This window comes from Centruroides sculpturatus, unplaced genomic scaffold, assembly GCF_000671375.1.
Source record: "Centruroides sculpturatus isolate CEXI.00-Female unplaced genomic scaffold, Cexi_2.0 scaffold109, whole genome shotgun sequence".
Classification (NCBI taxonomy): domain Eukaryota; kingdom Metazoa; phylum Arthropoda; class Arachnida; order Scorpiones; family Buthidae; genus Centruroides; species Centruroides sculpturatus.
This window is the reverse complement of record NW_019384440.1, coordinates 809,692-833,094: the sequence shown is the minus strand read 5'-3', so window position 1 is coordinate 833,094 and position 23,403 is coordinate 809,692. Positions and strand designations below refer to the sequence as shown.

Below are 23,403 nucleotides of genomic sequence, written 5' to 3'. Positions count from 1 at the left end.
CATTCAAATTTGTTACAATCAAAGAATATCGATTGGAAAGATTTATAGTTTTATCACGCACTGCCGTATATGAAGTTACTTCTATGAGAGTTTCACAGAGTTCATTAACTTCTTCCATTTTCGATTTATTTGTATTCGCTTCTTCCAATAACGACTGTGTAAAAATTTATTACTTAAAAAATAATTGAATTTTGGATATATTTTAAATTATTTAAGGTAGAAAAATAAATTTCATATTTATTTGCATTAAACTTTAATAAGTTAACAAACTGATTTTAAGCAATAGTTCTTAATTATAAATACATAATTATCATATTACTTACTTGTAGGTTTTCAAGGTGTTTAAATTCTTCGCCTTGAGTGGGTGGTGAGTCAAGTGCCTTCTTGACAATCATTTCAAATCTAGAAAGCCATTCTTGCATTTTACAATATACTGCTTCAAATTCTGTCCAGCAATGTAAACAATTGTCTAACAATTTTGCTACTTCTTTAGAAAGAGACTGTACTTTCTCCCATAACAAGTTCAACTGTTCAAGTTCTTGAGACAGTTGTTCTTCACCTTGTCCAGATATCACGCCTTTAATTTCATTTCCTAAACTTAAAGCTTTCTGAACAAGACCATGTCCAGCTGAAAGAGTTTTTTCAATTTTGTTATACTCATTCAATCTGCTTTGTACAATTTGTTTTTCTCCTACACATTCGCTACATTTCTGTAATTTTAATTTAGTATCTCGCAACCAATTTTCTGCTTCTGCCTGAGAAACTTTATATTGTTCACATTTTTTAACTTCTTCTTCAAGAGATACAATTTTACCTTTTACGGTATTTAACAAATCATTATATTTTTGAGTTAAATCAATTATTTCAGGATTTTTGTGGATACCTTCTTTGAAATCTGATTCAAGACGAAGATATGATTTTTCGTGATTTTCCATATCTTTCATGATATTTCGATATTTTTCTAATAGCAGTTTCTTTTCTGGTAAAACAGAAGTTTCTTTTTTATTGCATGTATTGATTTCATCTTCAATTTCTTGCATCCATGCTTGAAATTGTTTTAATATTTTATAAAATTCACCTAATTCACTTATCTTATTTGTTATCTGTGATCTAATGTTTGATATATCTTGAACTAAAGTATCAAAATCATTTTTAAGTTTTTCTGCATCTTCTTTTATATTGATTACTCCGGATGAATCAGTATTAAGTATAACTTTATCTGTTAGTTCAAGAGTATATCTCACTTTATTTTGGACTTGCTCCATATTTCCAGCAAGAGTTTTTATAGTATTAAGTTTAGCATTCAAATCATCGATATCTTCAGAAAGCTTGCATTCATTCAGTCGTTCACGAGATGATTCTATTATTTTGACGCATTCACCAAGCATACACTGCTGTTGCTGATGTTCTTGGAAGTGTTGTTCTAAACGATGCATTGTTTCTTTGGCCACAGAAAGCAGAGCATTATATCTTGCAGAAAGTTGAGTAAATGCATTTGAAATACTTGAATCTGAATATGTCTCTAATAGCATTTGTGCTTTAATATTTAGAATGTCAAATTCTCCTTGCCAATCAAAAATTGTTTGTAAATGGCCCTAAAAAGATACAATTATATTAATACATTTCCAAAACATTTTAAGGTTTAAATTTATTTTTAATGTATAGTCACGTCTCAACATGTCATCTGACAAGTAGAAAAAATAAAAAAATGATATAAGACGATATCTTGATTATAATCATATACATAATATATTTATGCATCCTTTCTTGTTTTATTTATTTTGTTAATGATCTGATAGTTAAATTTATGACAAATTAATTCAAATCTTTGATATCAATTTGACAGTATAAATGTTAAAATCATCAAATTTTGTCATAATTTTGCAATATCAGTGATGCACATCAAAAATACTTGACAATTAATTTATGATAATTATTATTCAAATCAATAAATTAATATAATACAAAAACTGAAGATGGCTCAACTGGAACTAAAAACATTTTTATTAAAGGCTTTTTGGTATCCATACAAAACAGTGTTGCACGGATGTTTTAAATACATAAGCATTATAGTTCCAAAAAAATGTTAAATTTATTAAACATACTAATTTTTAAAGTCATTTATATGCATTTCTTCATTGAGAAATAGTTCTTACTTTTATTTTTTTTATATTTCCAAAATAGTTTGTAAAATGTAAGAATGCCAGCTGAATGTATGCTAATAAAAAATGCTTATGTTTGCAAAATTTATTAATTTTCTAATAAATATCATAAAATGCCATATATTATACTAAAAATGATATACAATTCTTACCTGAAATTCTTCTAATTTTGTTCGTTTTCCATTCAGATCTGCTTGAAGTATTCGACAGGACTGAACTTTAGCTTCCATTTCATCCAGAAGACCTGAGCATTTTGAAAATTGTTCATCATATTCATTCCATTTTGCTGCACTCACATCTAAGGCAGATTTGATATTATTAACATTTTCCTTGAATTCTTCATATTCTTCTTGCAATTTGGCCATTTCTTCATCTATCATTGCCTTTTCTGATTCTTCAACAAAACTTCCTTTTGCTATTTCACCATATCTAGTAATTTGCCTTAATTTATCCAAACCTTCATCTAAATCTGATTGTAATGACTAATAAAAATTAATAAAAAATTATCAATAACAGAATAAATTATAATATGACAAATAAATTTGATAAACTAAAATTACTAAATAAATTGCTAAACAATTATGATAAGAAGAAATTAAATTTATTTTGTAATTGTTAAATAATAAATTACATTATTTTGATAAACCATTTGAAAAAATCCAGCAATGAGTTACTTAACTTTCCCACTAATAAAGCTAAAATTGTCCATCTACCAAAGCCGTATATTATCAGGCTAGAAACGGCTATAATACTAATAATTTAATAGACAATTTGGCATTAGAGTTAGGCGTTAGGTGCCATCTCTTGATAAATTTAATAATTATAAATTAATTAAATAATTTAAATAATAATTTAGAATTACTGGAAGAAAAGAATCAGCCTGAAGCAGGACTCAAACCCGCAACTCCTGCTTACTGTGCAGATGCATTGCCAATTACGCATTGTAATAACTGTTAATGGTTATATCATTAGCTTATATATGCTGGAAGAGGAGATCAGACCGAAGGTCCAGGTAGCATAATCGGCAATGCATCTGCACAGTAAGCAGGAGTTGTAAGTTAGAGTCCTGCTTTGGGCCGATTCTTTTCTTCCAGTAATTCTAAATTATTATTTAAATTATTTAATTAATTTATAATTATTAAATTTATCAAGAGATAGCACCTAACGCCTAACTCTAATGCCAAATTGTCTATTAAATTATTAGTATTATAGCCGTTTCTAGCCCGATAATATACGGCTTTGGTAGATGGATAGCTTTAATCATATCAGGTAGGTAAAGATGTTTGATAAGTTAAAATTGTGTGTGGTGCCATCTGTTAAAAAGTTTAAATAAAATATTCATATATTATTAATTATAAAACGACAAAAAGCTCAATTTTCAGTTAGAGATAAGGTTTATAAAAAAATTGTAAATGCTAATAAGTAGTAAAATCATCATTAAGTCAGATTCTACTCGAGATACAACACACAAACCCCCTCTATCTCCCCATCCTGTCAACCATTAATCACCAAAATTTAATAGCATCAATCTCCCTAATACACAAACCTTCTTGCAAAATTTTGGAAACTTTTGACAAAAAGCACAAGAGTTATTAAGTTTAAAAGAGGGTAAATAAAGTCATGACCCACACACACTAACATCCATACATACAGAAAAACCCCCCAAATTTTTTGCATTTCTTGATGTTTCAAGGCCTCAAGTCCAAAGATGTAAAAGTCTTGGGGAGGGGTCATTTTTTGACCAATTGCCATACTTTTCCTCTATTATGCATAACAGAGCTAGGAAAGTAAAACTTAAAATGTATTCCTCTACTGAATGCAATGCCACTGCTAGGGTATTTCATGCCCATGTGAGTTCAATTTTTGTCTCTTAAAATTAGTCCAAATACACTTTGAATTTGGACTAATTTCTATACTATAAAAACTCCTTTAAATTGAGTTTGGATGGTATGAACATCTGGCAACAATTGTTATATACTATTGTGGCAGTATGCCCAGAGCCGGATTAATCCACTTTGGGACCCTAGACATTTTCTTCTTCCGGGTCCTCTCCCGGCTCTTTCAATTAATAAATCTTGTTACTATTATTTCTATTAAATTGCATATGGACAGCTACTTTATAAAACATAAAAGCAAAATTATTTAACAATAATTCACAGGATTTAAGAATACATATAGTTAATATTATTTTTATTGCTATAAAGAATATTCTAAATTATTGGGAGTTTTACTTTCAATAAGAAGAAACATAAGAATATAAGGGTTGTTCAAAAAGTTCCTGAACTTTATTTATTACAAAAAAAAAAAAATACTTCACATACAATTTATTTGTTGGGATCCCCTTCAAAGTAGTTTCCTCCACAGCATATATACTTCCACTTTTTGAAACAGTCCTGGAACACTTTTTCCGTAATGCTCATAAACTCCTCCTCCTTTTTTTTTTTCTATCTCTGGAATGGTGGCAAATCTTTTTCCTTTGAGCATGTTTTTTAGTTTGTTGGAGAACAGGAAAAAGTCGCATGAGACCAGGTCAGGTAAGTAGGGTGGGTGGGGAAGCACAGCGGTCTTGTTTTTGGCCAAAAACTCATGTGTTCTGAGGGACAAATGAGCCGGCGTGTTATTGTGGTGAAAGAACCACTTGCTGCTCCTCCAAAGTTCGGGCTGTTTTCACCTGATTTTGTCCTTAGGCAATTCATAACACCAGATAATACTCCGTGTTGACTGTCTGGCCTGTAGGTAGGTATTCATGATGCACAACCCCCTTTGCATCGAAAAAAAACAGTCAACATCACCTTAACATTTGAGCGAACTTGTCAAGCTTTTTGGGGTGGGGGCTGTTTCACCCACCCGCGGGAAGTTTCCGTGAAAAATTTTCAGAGTTTCACACAGAATTTCAAAAAACAACACTGTTCTTTCAAAGAGCTGATTTCCACAGATCCGATTTTTCGCCAAACCCCACAAACACCATTTCACATAAACGGCCATAACTAATCACCAAAACAAGATATCAACAAACGGGTTGAAGGAAGTTACTCAGGAGGTTTCCACGGACACAACACCTCCAAGTGAATTAAAAAATAACCAACTGGAGGCACGCTATTCAAAAAGTTCGGGAACTTTTTGAACAACCAACGTACATTTTCTTTAGGATTTTAGAATTCACAATAACCATATAAAAAGCAATATATTTTTGTTTATTTGTTTATTATATACTGTTGTCCAACAGAAAAGTAAACTATCTTATTTACAAATCTTTTCAAAATAGACAGTTTGACAGGGCCCTTCTAAAAGCCGGGCACTAGACATTTGTCTCATTTGTCTATGCGATGATCTGGCCCTGAGTATGCCATAGATTATACATATTTCATTTTTGTGTATATTTTTATTTCTTCTTGATTTCTTCCCTGTCTCTTTGTTCCTTTGTTCTTCTGAGTTCTGGAATGTTCCTATCCAACCCTTTCCCATCAGGTATGGGTAACTAACCAATCAGACAATAGAAAATAAAAAGCCCTGAGGGCAAAATCTTGAGGAGCACTTTTTCACTGGATGTCCAGGAAGAAAAAATGCTTGTTCCGTTTTTTGTCATTTTATAATTCAAATTGGGTACTTAAAGATCTTTTGGTACCCCTTGTTTCCATGCCCACATTCAATGACCAATTGCAAACTTGCTTGCAGTGTTCCTGACTGAATGTCCCAAAAGCAAAAGTCAGATACTCATAATGTTTTGACTTTATAGTGCATTTTCTAGCTTTAACAGATTTAAGCATATATTGATTTTAGAATTAAACTATAAAGATATGTACATTTGTATTTGCAACCATGGTGTTTATAAAAATAAACACTGTATGATCCTATGTACTATTCAAATAATAATACTGTACATGCCATTAAAAGAGATTATTTTATGATCATAAAATAGCATGCTATATTAGTGTAAGTAGAAGAAATCAGATTTATTTACAAATAATTATAAATAAAAAACTAAAAAAGTTAAATTGATGTTTATAAAAAAATTTATTGAGAATATTTTTTTAATGGGAAAAAAATTAACATTGTGGCGGTACGCCATGCCTGTGTACATAGAGGTTAAATATAAGTTTTATATTAATCTAAATCCTTTGTCTTTCACGTTACTGTTTCTAGAACTTTCTCATTTACTCTTTCTCTACGGGTGGGGGCAACCTTTGCCCAGGAACAAAGAGGGGAAACAAAGGAAAACAAAAAAGCCCCGGGGGCGTCAGGAAATGAGAAATGGACATTCCAGAGGTAGCGTACGAGGAGAGCAGACGGAAAGAAAAAAAGAGGTTGAAGTTGTTGCCGAGTAAGACAAGGAACGGACTCAAGGTCATCTGAAAACAAATGAACTGGACTGACGCTAAGTTCGAGGGCTTTGAAAATTCCTTGAAATTTTAATAGCTGATACAGATAGGAACTGGGAAGACAGCAAACTGAGCGCAAGTCCCAACGTCGAGGATATCGGAGACCTGGGTGCCCCACCAACCTTTTTCTTATACTTTTCTTATTCCTTCATATTTCTTCTCTTTCATTCTTATTTAGTATATAAGTTAGGTTAAGATAGGTTAAGTTAATCATAATGTTAAGGAAATATATTTCAAGTTAAACCTTTTGTTTGTCATGAACACGTGTCTCCCGCCTTTGTTTATGTAAAGGATATATCGAACTGTATTAGATATATAGGAACTACATAGTTTGGGATCATAAAGAACCAAGTGTACATAGGACCAAGTGAAAAAACAACCTTAATAAAAATTTTTATTTTTATACGACTTTGTATTATATTGTTCGTCCTCTACACTCCACAAACATTTTCTTTCATTATAAAATTATTTCCAGTGCTATCTGTGTATATAATCATTAAATTCTTAAATCATATACCAGTGGATAAGTAGTAACAATTCATGAATTTGTTTTTTTGTTACTGGATTAAGGTATATTTTGAGCTAATTATAGTAGTTTAAATCCTAATAAAATTCCACAAAATGAAGAATAAAATAATTATGAAAGTCTGTTCCCATTATATCAATGCATGATTACATATATGTTGTGAAGGATTAAAATAAATGTATCAATCTTTTCTGAAGTCTTTCACAAGATTTGTCAAATAAAGAGTGATTTACACTGGACAAAGTGAAGAGAGCTATCAATGGAATGTAAGCATACTTAATCTCATAAAGCAAGTTAAAAATTTTCATGTTAGCCAACAGGAGTATGTGACAGTTATAGTTCATTGGGAAGCACGAGCCAATGAAAGCAATGTTTTTACCTCAGCTAGAGTTCTCAAATCACAGCAGGAAAAATATGGTACCCAATAATTAAAAATATCTATATTGAAAATAATACAGATATATAATTTAATTTCAATAAGCAAACACAGTAAACAAAAAGAAGAATATTAATGTGGCAACTGCAATATATATAGAATTTTTCAAAACACAATCTATTGGTAAAAGTGAAAAACTACAACTTGAAATCACACTTGCAGTGCAAATAAAATTTGTTTCACTCATCTCATTTGCTCTGTTTTCTCTCTTTACTTTTGCATTCTTTGCATACAGTGTTAAGTTCCAAATCTGAATCATTTTAAAGTATATAAAAGCGTATAAAAACAAGAGTAGTCTCATCCATAACAACTAATCAAACTATAATACAAAACATTAAACAAGACTGTTATTTCTGTTATATTGTACAACTTATTGTTATTCTTGGTAGTATGAAACAAAAAGTAATTATTAAGATTTACTGCAAGTTGAATAAAAGATCAACTCAAAATCTATGAATTACAAAACAAATACATAAAATGTAATAATATTCGCTATTGCTTATGCATTTATCAGATTTCAGAATTGATTCCAGCTGCACAACAGTATGTAATCTCATTCTGAAGTGATGATTAAGAAATATTTAACAAAATATAAAGTTGATAAACTAAATCATTCCTTTCATTTCCTCAATTTATCTTTAGAAGATTACTTTTTATTTTATTGAAATCAATATTAGAAAGAAAGTGATCTGAGAATACAGAAGATTTTAAATTTATATGAAACTGGTGAAGATAAACTTGAATAGGTGTGAAAATATTTCTAGCACTCTATGAGTAGACATAAAAGTCTATAATTTTATGAGACAATTATTGTGAATAATATTGTAAGCTCTTTTCATGTTAATATGTAATTGTTTTTTAAATTTGCTGTTCTAGAGTTAGTTATGTAATTATTTTGCACTAAAATAGCATTAAGACATGACAAAACCTTTTCTTCTGCTCTAAAAATAATCATGAATACACTAAAATAATTATGATAATTCATGATTATTTTAGTATATGTTCTTAAAATGTATTTTCTAACATTTTTTATTTCTATTCTCTATTCAAGATAATTAAAAACTTACTTATAAGATATTGGATGCATATTCCATGCTAAAAATTTACAATTTGATATTGATAATATAATATAGTTTGATACTTCACAACTTATTGTTAATCATTATACAGTGGTACCTCAGGTTACGAACGCCCCAGCATACAAAATTTTCAGGATACGACATGAAATTCGAACATATTTTTGCTCCACGATACGAACAAAAACTCACCATACGACGTTACATTAGTTCGCATTTTTCATTTGTTTTTCTTACTACTGTTATTTTTTTAATGTATTACTTGGCTTTAATTTGAGTATGTTTTTCGCGTTGGAACGAATTATTTGGTTTTACATGTAATCATATGGGAAAAGATGATCCACCTTACAACATTTTCATGATACGATCTCAGTTTCGGAACGGATTAATTTCGTATCCTGAGGTACCACTGTATGTAGTAATATATGTAGTAATATGTATGTAGTAATATATGATATGCAACAAATATATAATTTATTAACAAATTTTGAAGATAGAGTTTATAAGAAAAACAGTGAAATATAGCTTTTGAATTAAAATATATTAAATAAAAATGATTTACCTTAATTAATTTAGTTTTACTTTTAAGAGCATCTCTATCCCCAGATGGTTGAGCACACTTGCTATATTTTTCCTTGGCAGTATTCAACCAACGATTAAATTCATTACAAATATCCATAAACTTTTGGAAGTTATCCATTTGTGATTTTTGTTGGTCCAGATAATCCTAGTATAATAAAATCATTATTGTTATTTAATTAAAAAATGGCATGTATAAATTTATAAAATGTTCAAATATGATTTTACTCTATAATAATACTTTAAAATAAAAAACAAAAATTACGATAATTATACAATAGAGTTTTATAATTTTCTTATTCTGTTTAAACATAAACTGATGCTCTTTCATATCAAATTTTAAATATTAAATCTATTTTAAAATAAATGAAAATTTTATTGTTATTATATATATTTTTTATTAAGTTTGGAGATGATAAAGCTGATTTTGAAAAGGATTGCTATTTACATTTTAAAATAATTCTTAAAAGAATTTTTAGTTGAAAACAAACAAAAATATCTACAAAAAATGCATAATCAGTTTAAAATGCTAAGTGAATCGTGAGCAGTCGTTCTAGTTAACAAAAGACGAAAAAGATGTATGATCTGGAAATAACAAACATGAGTTCTCTAGAGCAGAAACTGAATGATAGTTTGAACAATATTTTTGCAAAAGCTGGAAAGTATCTGAAGAGGATGAGTTAAGAAGATATGAAACAAGGCATAAATTATCCAATAGTCTTTCTGAAAGATTCATAAATTAACTTTGATTACCATGAAGAATCCACACATTTTGTATAAAAAAAGTCATCTATTTAAAATAAATATGCTTTTAATAAACATTATCATTATACTTTTCAACAGAAAAAAGGAAACAACGAGCACATAACATTAAAAAAGAATGGAAATCTTTTCTAAATTTTGTACACATTTATTTTTTATACAAAGTAAAAAGTTTGTATAAATTATACTTTTATAATTTTCATATATAAATATTTAGTTAATGTATGAAAGAAAAATAATAAAGTAACCTTTGCAGATTTGGCTAATGTTTTGTATTTATCAGTAATACTGCTGGAAGGAGTTTGTTGAAGTTGTTCAGCTTTTGTACTCATCGATTGAATCATAGGTTCGAATGATTCAATATCTGCAACAAGGCTCTGATGAAAAGAAATTAAACATAGTTAATTACTTCATGTAAATAATTCTTATGGATATAATTAAATTTGTAAAAAGTGAATTTACATTTGTTTTTCGTAACTTTGCTCTTCTTTGTGTGGCATTTTCTTTAAATGTTGGTGAAACTTGAATCTTTTTAATTCGTTCTAATTTTTGATCGTGTTCATCTATCCATTGAACCAATCGTGCTTCCGATGAACGATAATCAGCCCATTGAAGCAAAGCAGTTTCTAGCGAAACCTTAAAGTTTAAAAATTAAAGGCTTATATTAACAAAAAAAATTCATTGATCATCAAATTAATGAGTGAACAGAAATTGTCTTAAAAAAACAAATTATTTGTACCATTTTTGCTTTAGAAAGTTAAATTAGAATGTAAATTAAACTGATATTTAATGGCTGTTATTAAAAATAAAAACTTATCTGAAAATAGATAAAAATCAAAAAACTGAAAATTAATTAATTTTCAAATTTTTGAATATTACTACTAAATGAATTGATGAATTAAATTAAATCAAATGTAATTAAATAAAATTAATAAATTAATTACTTTTGCTTCAGAGATAGCTAATACTAATTGATCCCACTGAGATTGTAGTTCTTGCATTTCTGTTGTAATTACTTCTTTTCCAGAAGGATGTGTCGAACGCAGTGTTTTATCACCATTTCCTAATGTTGCATGAACTAGAGCTTGACCCTCTTCTTGTCTTCTAATAATTTCCTGAAGAGAAAATTTATTAAAAAATTGAATTTGAAACAAAATTTAATTTTAGTAATCAAGTAAGTATAAAATAGAAATTATAATTGATAGCATGAAAAATTAATATGTATATTTTTTTTTATAAATTAATAAATCTTACTTGGATTTTTATGAGCTGTTCTTCAATTTCTTCTCTCGTTCCTTTTGGTTTACCAATTATATTTAACGTCTCCTTAACTTTATTAATCCATGTTTGACTTTCGTTTAATTTTTGTTTGTAATTTTTATGTTGTTCATAATTCTGTTCAATCTTGTTTGCAACATCCTTTCAAAATGATTTATAAAATTAATAACTTTTAAAAATTATTAAAATTTTTTATAACTTTATAAAATATTTATTCTGACTACATTTTTACCTTTGCTAGATTCAAAATAACCTGATAGCGAGAATTTATTATTGTAAGCTGATTTCTAATATACGTATCAAGATGTGAAGTCAACAATCCCTGTGACAAAATTGTTAATTTCTCAACTGATTCTTTTCCTTTTTCTAATTCTTCCAGCAATCCCTGCAATAAAAAATAAAACCAGATATTTTGAAAAAAAATGTGTTTTGAGTTCATCATGAAATTTTAATGCAAAGAAATAATAATTTTAGAATATTGTAAAAAATAAGAGAAAAAAAATTAAGAGAATTAATGCATATAATAAAAATATTCATAAATATTAGTATTAGTAATAGTAGTTTTAGTATAATTTTGTGTGCATAATAATAGAAAAGATTGTCAATTCGTGACTTTCAAGTTGGTTTAACAAACTTCATAAATCTGTATAGACTAAAAATTCATAATTATTATTTAATATTCTAAGTCTAATGCCTTAATTTAAGTTAAAAAAAATATATTTTAAGAACTAAGTATTGGAGTAACTTTCAATATTTAAATAAAAATACTTTTGTATTCATACTGCAGTCTTTCTTAAGATAAATTTTTGATATTTTAGAAAAACCAAAATAAAAAGAAATATAATTTTCTGTACATGATTTTAAATTTCAAATTTGAAACACTTTTTATTACAATTATTAAAATATTATAATCTTTTACATATAATAAATCCTTCAAAACTGATTTAAGAACTATCAGCTTTATATAATTAAAGGAAAAACACCATATTTTAAGAAATCAAAGATTTCATTTATTGAAATAAGACTGTTTGAAAGTTTCATACTATGCAATCTTATTCTAATTATCACTTGCACATTTGGTCTCTACGTCACTCCAAGTTTGGTCCATTGGTATGACAATGTATATTATCTCAGATGCCAGATATCTAAATTTAATTATTACTACTATATCATAGTTTATTTTTATAAATTTAGATATCTGGCATCTGAGATAATATCCATTGGTATGACAATGTATATTATCTCAGATGCCAGATATCTAAATTTAATTATTACTACTATATCATAGTTTATTTTTATAATATTTATTAATGTGAATACTGTATTACAAAAGGAGTTGCAAATATCAAACCATGTATATATAAAATGGATGAAATGATTTTATTGTATACAATAAGTTATTATTTATTATAAGAGTAGTTTCAAATTAAAAATCTTTTGTTTTAAAAATAATTTATCTTTCGATGATGAAAACGTTAAAAATATAAATAAGTTATATTATAACTTACTTTACAATATTTTGATGAAGATTCCTTTTCTTCCAATGTTGCTTTTAAAGTTGCCCTCTGGGCTTTAACTTCTCCATCCATTAATTGTAACCATTCACTTACTCGTTCATATTCGTCTTTAAATTCTTTCAACTGAACACAGATATTATCTGTAATTTGTCACAATTAACAATAACGTTATAACTTCAGACAGCATTACATTATTTTATATTCAAACTTAAAAATTTATTACAGAATAAACTATAAATAAATGTTACACATCTTTCAAATGATACAAGAAAAGAAGTTAAAAATTTATCATTTTTATCATTTGATTATGCTTCAATTATTTCAAATCATTTTACAGATAATGCAAAATTTTTTAATATGATTCTTAAAAAACTGTGGTATTTGAATTGATATATCATATATATTAAAACAAATATTCAAAAACAAAATTATTAATATACATACCCAATTTAATTTTCATGTCTTGTATATCAGTAAATAAATTAGAAAAATCACACTGAAGAGTTTCCATATCAGAAGAAATTAATTTATTTCCAGCTTCAGAACTAGATTTCATACATGTTTTTCCAGCTTGAATCATGGACTCGACTTTTTGTTGACCTTGTGATTTCTTTGCCATTAATTCCTAAAATTAAATGAAATACAGCTTAAATTTAAATCTAGTAAAAATAATAAAAAATTTTATGCATTAAAACGTTTAATTTCTAACCTCTAATGTGGTAACACTGGCTTCTAAATTAAGACGATCACTTAATGAACGAGTCATAGGTGGAACCTGTTCTCTTATCTGTCTCATCCATGCCACCAGATCATCACATAGATTTTTATAAGTAATGTGATCTCTGTAATTCTGTTCATTTTTCAAAACTTGTTCCTATAATCGATAAATATATATTTTAGTCTTAATTTTAAACATATACAATTAAAAACTGAATATTCATATAATCAAATAATCAACACCTTGAATGCAATTTCCAGCAAACAATAAATAACAAATTTACTGCTCAAATGTTTTTGGACATCATTTAGAGGCCCTCATCAAGAATGAATACATAAAAAACAGTTCTATCATTCAAACTTCATTGTGTTCTAATCTTTTAAACATTTAAAAAGATGTTTGATACGAATATTGACACATTGTTTACATCACAAAATTATCTAAATAATTTTTTTACAAAGTATAATGTTACAAATAAAATTATTTTTATTACATTCTGTGGCAATCTAAATAATATTTCCATGACTGCAGTACTGGAATACAGTCAGAGTTGATGCAATTTCTCTTCATGTCAGCTATATAAATTTCTAAAGCCTCCAAAGATCATATGTCATGTCAGTCAAAGACCCAATGTAAAAGGGTAGCCTCATCCCAACAGGAGAAACCCTGAGTTCAGCAGCATAACAGGCAAGTGCTGTGTTTTAATTCCCACACATCATTAAGTTGTGTCTATTGTCTTAGTCACATTCCTGAGTTTTGGTTTTAGTCATCATATAAGTGTAGTTTTACTTTTAGTAAATTAAAACTATACTAGTATGCATTTCACACTTTGTATTTCTAAATTTTATAACAATAATTTATTATAAATATGCATAAATGTGTTTTCTTTCTTTTGCCCCACACAATTTTTGAAATCAGTCCCACAAAACTTCATATGATTCTGATTATATTACAAGATGTTGACACACTTCCTTTAGATTAACAGTTTAAAGATTTCCAAATTCCATGGTTTATGGCTATAAACTTTTGCAGTTCAAAGTTTTCTGATTACTTTTCTTCCTTCTCCATCATCTCTGAATCAACACAGACAATAATTGGCCACATCATATTTATGGTTGTGTATTCTAGCTTGAATTTTTTTTTAAATATTCATATAGTATTATAATCACAAATTATTAAACTTTCCACTAAATGCTGGAATTTTTGTTAAATCATACAAACACACTTTTCATGTTTCCAGCACTCACTTAATACTCCAAACAAATATTTTTGGCTTGATTTACAGGTCTGCCTCAGGTTAGAAGCCATCCAAATATGAAGGAGCTATGTTTCATTCCAAAATGGGATAATTTGAAGATTCCTTGACATTATTTAAATTTCTTACGTTGTAATTTGATATTTATAAATTTAAATAAAAATAAAATTACTTTTTGATAATAATATAAAATCACTTATAATAAATATTAAGCACCTGGAAAAATGTTTGTTCGAAGTATTAAGTGAGTACTGGAAACATATGAAAAGTATTTTTGTATAATGTCACTAATTATTCAAAATGCTTTCAATTTTATTAATTTTTAATTTTTTAATTATTTATTCATAAGGTGATAATAATTATAATTTGATTATGTCTTCCTTTTATAATTAAAAATAACCTTCTATTACTGTAGTAAAATCTATCAATTTCTATTCATTGCAAATAAAGACATGTTTATTTCTAGAATGATTGATCTAAGGGCAGTGTGATTGCTTTTAATTAAATATAATATATTCGAAGAAGATAATGAAAAGTTACAGAAAATTTTTTTCTTTATAATCTTAAATATTCATTTGAAAGTATTAATTATATTTGGTTCTTTGACATACAGTGCTATGCAACTTTTTTTTGTATATTATTTTTTTATGCTCATTTTTCATTATAAATGATGGGTTTTTGTTTTTTGTCATGCATGAATGTAATTTTTCTGTCATGTCACGCACCACCTTTTGGGTGGGTGTCATTGGTTGACTGATGATTGGTTGTTCAAGGGACCATGTGATAGGAGACAGAAGTTCCGGAGAGCAAGAAATATAAAAGGAAAGGACCCCACAAGAAGAGCTATCTTTTTGTTACCTGTGTGTTCTGGAGCCCATTGACTGGACCAAGGAGGAGGATAAAGATAAGAAAGAAGGTAAGGGTTGCCATACACGCCACTGACAAACTATAGAACATTAGGGAGACAGTGGAGAAAATCCAATTGCATCAACTTGAGGACAATACGAGGAGCGAAATCTCCATTTAGAGAAGAGGAATCTTTATGGGCTAGAGTCCCTTACTATCGTATTTTTGGTGGTGAGTAACATTTACTGACACATGCTCATCAGCCCTTTGTTTAAGAGATATAGACTATCACATGGTTATGAAGAATTGTACACAAGCAGATCAATGATGTATACTCTCCCTGTAAAATAACTGTAAAAATTAACCATCAGATTTGTAATTAGTTAGTGAGTAGATACTATCAATTGGGCATTATTAATCACTGCATGATTGATAATTGAAAAGCTATCATCTGTTGTTTGATGTACTTACAGTACATCTATATTAACTGTTATGAATTGTTTCATCCATCTATTGATCCCTGAGGTATGTTATATTGTAAGCCTCAGACATTCTTGCCCCACATTAATGTCAGGATTATTTTGGTGCTTCCCAGATACTAGAGACATAAAAAATATTTTTTAAGAAATAACAATCAGAGTGATTCATAATTATGTCAAACATTTAAAAAATGCAAGGTCTTGTACACACAATTCATAACTAAAATTTCAAATTGCTATTTTGTATATTAGTTATTGACATTTAGTTTGTGTATTGGTGGTATCTTCTCACTGTGTATCCAACCTGCCACAAAGAACACAACATGGCATAAAACAGACTTTCAATGCTGTGTCCAGCATTGAAAGTCTGTTTTATGCCATGAAATTATATTATATTCTAGTTGAAATATACAAATTTCAACTAAAATGGAGATGTGGTAATTGTCTGTGTTGATTCAGAGATGATGGAGATGGAAGAAAAGTAATCAGAAAACTTTGAACTACAAAAGTTTATAGCCATAAACCATGGAATTTTGAAATCTTGAAACCATGATCTAAAGGAAATGTGTCAACATCTCATAATATAATCAGTCATATGAAGTTTTGCAGGACTGATTTCAAAAATTGTGTGGGGCAAAAGAAAGAAAACACATTTATGTATATTTATAATAAATTATTGTTATAAAATTTAGAAATATAAAGTGTGAGTGCATACTAGCATAGTTTTAATTTACTAAAACTAAAACTTAGGAATGTGACTAAAACAATATTACTGCATATCTAGACGCAACTTGTATTTAGGACACTCTGCATGTGTTTTTAGTTTATTTTTTAACTACATATTTCACAATTGGATTCATCATACACATATAATACTATGCATATGGTCCTGCAAAATTTATAAGGAACTTTGTATGGATTTTTAATGCACAGGACTAGGTTCCAGAAAACATACTGAATCTACCTTGTGCCAGCCCTGGATATAACACAATAGGTAATACAAGCAGTGCCTTCAAGAGCAAGGATGGAGAGTCATAATCAGAAGTCTAGGATTCAAATCTTTTTATGGGAATCAGAAGTCAGATTCAGTTTTAAAAAATACCAACTTCAGAGTTGAATCTTGTTATTGGAGTCAGGAGTAGGAATCAATTTTAAAAAAATAACAACTAGGTAGTCGGGAATAGTGTATTATTCTGCTGATTCACCATCCTTGATCAAGAGGGAAGGCTAGTAATTTTTCCTCTGGTCCAGAAAAACTTAGGAGCCTATTGTAGTTCCTACCCTTATAAAATTAGTATTATTTTGACTAACATAAAATAAAATATTTAAGACTGTTTTTATTAATAAAGGAATATTCTACATATTTCAATTGTTCAACATAAATATGGCAAAAGGAGTCTGTTTAGGAGCAAAAGAGACAAATTCTCAACAGCCCTGAGTGCAAGATGTTCCATTACATTATCAGAAATGCAATAACAATGTCAGAACTCTTACTGAGTATTATAAAAAGCCACAAATTCATATACAGACAGGTTCCTAATTCTTGTGTAGTTGCTGTATTTGTGAACCATAAAAATAAAACATATGGACTTAATTATGACTCATCCCATATACAATGATTAACTTAATTTGCTAAGTGTGTGGTGAAATGTAAATTAAAACAATTAAAATTTTTTGCTTACATTAATACTATCTGAAAGAGTAGCAAATTTATGCACGACATTCATTGCTTGTGTAGTATGACTGCTTTCTGGTCCACTATCAATCATTTCAACAGCTCGACTTTTCAAATGATCTACTTCTATTCGTTCTTGTGCTGCTTTATGTTGCAAACTCTTTAAAATAAATTTATAAATTTTTTATTAAAAATAACTGATAAATAAAAGAAATTTTATTATTATATATTTTATACATATTACACTAACTTTTACACGATCCACTTGTGACTTTTTCTCTGCCCATGTAGTTTGAAGTTGACTAGCTTCTTGTAATCCTAGTTCCAAATAATCAACTGTTTTAGTAACTTGTTTCATTAGATGAAGAAAGTCAGACCAAATATGAATCCAATCTTCAAGTGATGTCTTAACAGAAACCAATTTAGATGACAACAAATTTCTTTTATCTTGTAATTCTTGTATTATATCATTAATCTGTTGATGTCCTACAGGAGCTGTACCAGATAATACTAATTGACCTTGTTCAACAGTTGACTGAACACTGCCAAATAATTCTTCTTTGTTGCTTGTAATTTCCTAAAAATAACAAGAAATATTAAATATGCACATATTTAATTATAATAGAAATTATCAGTAAAAAGTTGATAAAATAATAAAAATATGATAGAGAGATGCATAGTGTTTTTATATAAAGGTCTGTTCAAAAAGTATCGGACCTTTGGTCGGCAAAAATAAATTTATTGACTTTGAGGTACAAAACCCTAATCCCCTTCAAAGTAGTCACCTTGGTAAAGTATATACTTCTCCCAGCATTCCTGACATTGCTGGAAACACTGCTGGAACGCATCTTTTGGAATGGCCATCAGCCGGTCCGTCGGATTCCGCACAATGTCTTCTCTTGACTAAATTCGGGTTCCTTTTAGCGGCATTTTCAGCTTGGGAAATAGCCAAAAGTCACACGGAGCCATGTGAAGAGAGTACGGAGCGTGACGAACCACAGGAGTATTGTGTTTGGCGACGAAAGCCCAAATCAGATGCGCAGAATGGGTGGATGCGTTATCACGATGGAGCTGCTAAGTTTTGATCAACCACAGATCCGGTCGTTTGCGTCGCACTGTATAGGAACGACGATGAAGGACCTCCTGGTAGTACTCCTTTGCGATGGTTTGGCCTTGTGGTGCGTACTCACGACACACCACCCCACAAGAGTCGAAAAAACTGTCAATATGACCTTTGATATTTCTGCGGACCTGCCGCGCTTTTTTTGGCCTCGAGGATTGTCCCCGAAAGCCTGCTGAATCTTGCGAATGGTTTACGCTCGGGTATCGCCAAAGTTTTTGGCAAAATTTGATGTAATATCGCTGCTCACGTTGTTCAGTCATTTTCCAGCTTAGTGGAATCCGACGAGAGCGCACTACATAACCTCACTCATAGGCCGATTGCCAACGACTGACACTTCCTGCAGGCGGGAAAAAATTCAGGGCTGTGCATGACTGTCCCCTCCACAACTCCACCGAAGGAGGCCTCTCACACATCATTGGTTTACGCGGAAAAAAAAAGGTCCGATACTTTTTGAACAGACCTTGTATAAACTATTATTTTGTGGCGGTATGCCATGCCTATATACATAGGGGTTAAATATAAGTTTTATATTAATCTCAGTCCTTTGTCCTTCATGTCACTGTTTCTAGAACTTTCTCATCCATTCCTTCCCTATGGGTGGAGGCAACCATTGTCCAGGAACAAAAGGGGGGGAACAAAAGAGAGAAAAAGCCCCGAGAATGTCAGAAAAAAGAAAGGGACATTCTTGAGATAGCATTCGAGGAGAGCAGATGGAAAGAGAAAGAGGTCAAAGTCAGCGCTTAGTAGGATGAGGAATAGACCTTAGGTTGTTTGGAGAGAAACGAATAAACAGTACTGTTGCTGAGACTGAGAGCTTTGCAAATACTTTGGGATTTTCAGATTTTTGATATAGAAAAGGACAGAGAAAAAGATGAATTGATCACAAGTCCTGATGTTGTGAAAATTGAAGATCTATGAAAGGCCCAGGTACCCCACCAACCTTCTCTTTGTTTTCTTTGCACTTTTATGAGTCCTTCATCTCATCCTCCTTTTTTCTCTTTGTTTTTAGTATAGTAGTTAGTTTAAGATAGTTTAAGTTAGTTATAATATTTCAGGAATATATCTCAATTTAAACCATTTTTTGTTGCGGACGCATGTCACTGGCCTTTGTTCATACAAAAGGACCTATCGAAACTGTCTTGTACATGTAGGAGCTACATAGTTGGGATCCTATAGAACCAAGTGTATGGAAAACCACACAAAAAGGAAAATAAAGCTTCCCTTTTTTTTTGTGTGTACAACTTTGTATTGTATTGTTCGTCCGCATACACACCACAACTTTATATATCAATTAGTTCAAATGAAAAGCTGAGCACAACAGTAATCTAACCTGCTCTGATGTCAAAATTGACTTAACCATACTTTCATATATTAAATATACTGTCTCTGAATAGAATGAATGGTTACTAGAGTTCCAATTAAGTTTTGATAAAACAAAACAAATATAACAACAAAATATGAAAAAATAGCACACATCATCTTTACAGTACAATAACTAGACTTTAAAAAAAAAGGTTAGATTATGGTTGTGCCTAGCCTTTTAAAGGTCTATTATTATTGAATATATCTAATGACTGCAAATTATTATTAAAAATAATGAAAGTTAAAAAATATTCTGAAAAAATATACCTGTACAACTGTGAGTCGCTCTTGTAAATCAGAAAGAGTACCCTCCATTATTTCACATGATTTTAATTTTTGTTCAGCTTCAGAAAGCTTATTCTGACATTCGCTAGTTTGATTTAGGAAATCTTGATGATTACATACGTAGCCATTCCATCGAGACACCATATCCTAAAAATAAATAATCCGTAATAAAATGAATAAAGAATTTTAGATTATAAAGTAAAATATACAAATAAATACTTACTCTAATATTTGAAACTAATAACTGATAACGTATTCCGAGTTCGCTGAGTTGACTAATACGGCGAGTTGCCGATCCTTTGTGTAGTTTTTGTATTTTATCAGTAACGGCATCAATTTCCAATTCCTTTGCTTGAATTTCACTCTCCATACACTGTTAATAAAAAACAACAGAAAAAATGTTAGTCTATATGTCTACAGTATATTTATAAAAGTAGAATTTGAAAAAACAAAAATCATAAGATAATTTTATTAAAAAAAATAGATAATTGTAAAATATCCTCAAATATATTTTTGACAGTGAAGACACAAAAACATTAAAACAAATATTGAATTTCAATATAATAAATAAATTATAACAAAACCGTTAATTATAACTGCATTGATTTAATTACACTTATAATTATTTCTACTACCTTTAATTTTTCAAGCTGTTCACGTTTTTCTGAAATAGTTGCTTGAAGAGGGATCATTTGTAATGCATTTTCTGATTCTTTTAGCCATAACTGTATTTCTTCTATTCTTTCTTCATACTCTTGCCATTGTTTTAACATAATTTCTAAATTCTCAATAGTACTCTGAGTTTTCTGTTGAGTTTCCTTCCATAATTCTCTTAAATCCTCAAGTTCTTTTCTCAGAGATGCATGACCTGATGGTTCTGTTCCTTCTAAAACGGAAGCTAATTGTTCTTCAGCTTGGACAAGTTTATATTCTTCATCAGAAAAATTTCCTAGCATAATCTGAAAAGTACAATAAAGAATGTACTGTTTTAATATGCATTCAAAAAAATTTTAATTCAAAATTTAGGTTTTATGTATGTTAATCAGAATTATAATATATTTTCATAAAGAAATCTTTAACCAACTATGAGTTTCTCAAACTAAGAAAGTGAGATTATCATCTTTAAAAAAACTATAAAAATCCATAAATTATTGATGATAAGCTTTGTTTTCAATTCAAAATGATTTATTAAAACTAAATCAAATAATTGCCATAATTAATCAGATATTATATGGCAATTATTTGGTTTAGTATTAATACATCAAGCTTTAGGATGTTTATATAAATTTATTAAAAACTTTTAGGACTTCAAAATCAAGATTTCAATTTTAGAAGAAATATTTTTTTTCAAAGTTTGTTTAAAATGAATTAATATTCAAAATGTAAGAAATGAAAATTGTCTGTAATTAAAATAAGAAGAATAATATAGATTACTTACCTTTACTCTTTCAAGATTATTGTGTAATGATATCCTATCCAAAGATGTATCAGTACAGGTCACAAGAGTATTCTGAACTTCACCTAACCAGTCTTTAATTTCTCCCATTAATTTACTCAGGTAATCATGCTTGCTTACAACATCATCATAGAAATCTACACATGACTGAAATATAGTAATAAAATTAAACAGTTGTAAAAAGTTATAATTTTAAAGCAATAAAATTGGCCATATTCATTCTGATACAATTATTTTATACAATATTTTTCAATACATTCTTAATTTTTTTAAAAAGTGAATTAAAAACATTACTTAGAAACCAATTTCACGTAGTAATTCAACTATTTTATTTTTATATGTATTTAATACATTTAATTTAGGATCTTTGAAATGCATTCTTTACTAAATTTTTTAAAGAAAGAATAAATACTACAAAATGAAAAGTAATTTTAATACACAATAATTTGAATAATTTAATTTTTAAATTTTGTTACAAATTCAAATGATGAGTTTAGCAATTTCAAAACTTTATTTTATAAATATTAAACACTTTGAAGATTAAAATTGTTAAAAAATTAAAATACAGGCACTCCCCTACCTACAAACAGGTTAGGTTCCTGAGGTTTTGTCATATGTTGAGATGTTCGTAAGTCGAAAACTAACCTAGAAAGTACATTTGTACACAGAATAACCACATATTGTTAGTGTTTGATCCTTCGATGTACAGTACTTAATACAATATATTACACTTGTTTACACTCTCACTACTGCTTTGTAGTGGGTGTTTCAAATGCAGTTTTTTTACACCTAACACATCTAGTTTTAAAATGACAAGTTTAGTTTCTATGATAATAGAGCATACTTCTTGCATTTATCTCAAATGTTAGATTTACTATTACATTTTGATTGCCGTTTTTGAACCACTATTCATAAAAGTTTATAAAAATTTACAAACAATAGCAAAAAATACCATTATCCCAACATTACCAACTTCCATGCCACCTCATGAGCAGTGATAGAATATGCATAAAATTTAAATATTGAACATATTTATGAATTTTCATATGTAAGGGAATTCCTGTAATTTCATAATTAATATTTCATTGATTTTTTCAGAAGTTCTAAGTTTTTCCTGTAATGAATAGCATAGTCTTGTTTTAAAGAAAATATTACACTGTCTTCAATAAAAATCAATATTTCTTTCAAAATCAGATTATATTTTAATGATTTTTTTTCCTTCATTTCTCTATAATTCAATACATACAAATAGACAAATAAACAAACTAAATTACATTCCAAACAATTTAGAAGTTGAAAATTTCACTAAGAAACATTTATTGAAAATGTTCGATCAATAGAAATTCCACGAATTCCCTAAACGTTCTATAAGAATGCCACGTTTTCCTCCTTCGTCATCCTTTAATGTCTTAATAAATTTTAAATTTTATTATGAATGCCGCTAGCTTTAATACGATTACATCAATATGTACGCGTCAAAAATTTTCTA

At 28.9% G+C, this 23,403-nt stretch overlaps 1 protein-coding gene across 1 annotated transcript in view; it reads right to left on the bottom strand.

Moving 5' to 3' along the window:
• Positions 1 to 23,403, bottom strand: part of LOC111620118 (nesprin-1-like) — a 307,506-nt gene that overhangs the window by 106,091 nt on the left and 178,012 nt on the right. The window contains exons 67-84 of the mRNA XM_023361978.1: positions 21,897 to 22,091; positions 21,094 to 21,417; positions 20,682 to 20,831; positions 20,441 to 20,605; positions 17,939 to 18,265; positions 17,696 to 17,848; positions 13,425 to 13,589; positions 13,160 to 13,340; positions 12,707 to 12,855; positions 11,431 to 11,583; positions 11,175 to 11,339; positions 10,865 to 11,035; positions 10,383 to 10,556; positions 10,169 to 10,297; positions 9,142 to 9,306; positions 2,315 to 2,644; positions 324 to 1,595; positions 2 to 154 (exon numbers count right to left, since the gene is read on the bottom strand). Of these exons, the coding sequence (XP_023217746.1) occupies positions 2 to 154; positions 324 to 1,595; positions 2,315 to 2,644; positions 9,142 to 9,306; positions 10,169 to 10,297; positions 10,383 to 10,556; positions 10,865 to 11,035; positions 11,175 to 11,339; positions 11,431 to 11,583; positions 12,707 to 12,855; positions 13,160 to 13,340; positions 13,425 to 13,589; positions 17,696 to 17,848; positions 17,939 to 18,265; positions 20,441 to 20,605; positions 20,682 to 20,831; positions 21,094 to 21,417; positions 21,897 to 22,091 (4,521 nt within the window). The remainder of the gene's footprint in view (position 1; positions 155 to 323; positions 1,596 to 2,314; positions 2,645 to 9,141; positions 9,307 to 10,168; positions 10,298 to 10,382; positions 10,557 to 10,864; positions 11,036 to 11,174; positions 11,340 to 11,430; positions 11,584 to 12,706; positions 12,856 to 13,159; positions 13,341 to 13,424; positions 13,590 to 17,695; positions 17,849 to 17,938; positions 18,266 to 20,440; positions 20,606 to 20,681; positions 20,832 to 21,093; positions 21,418 to 21,896; positions 22,092 to 23,403) is intronic.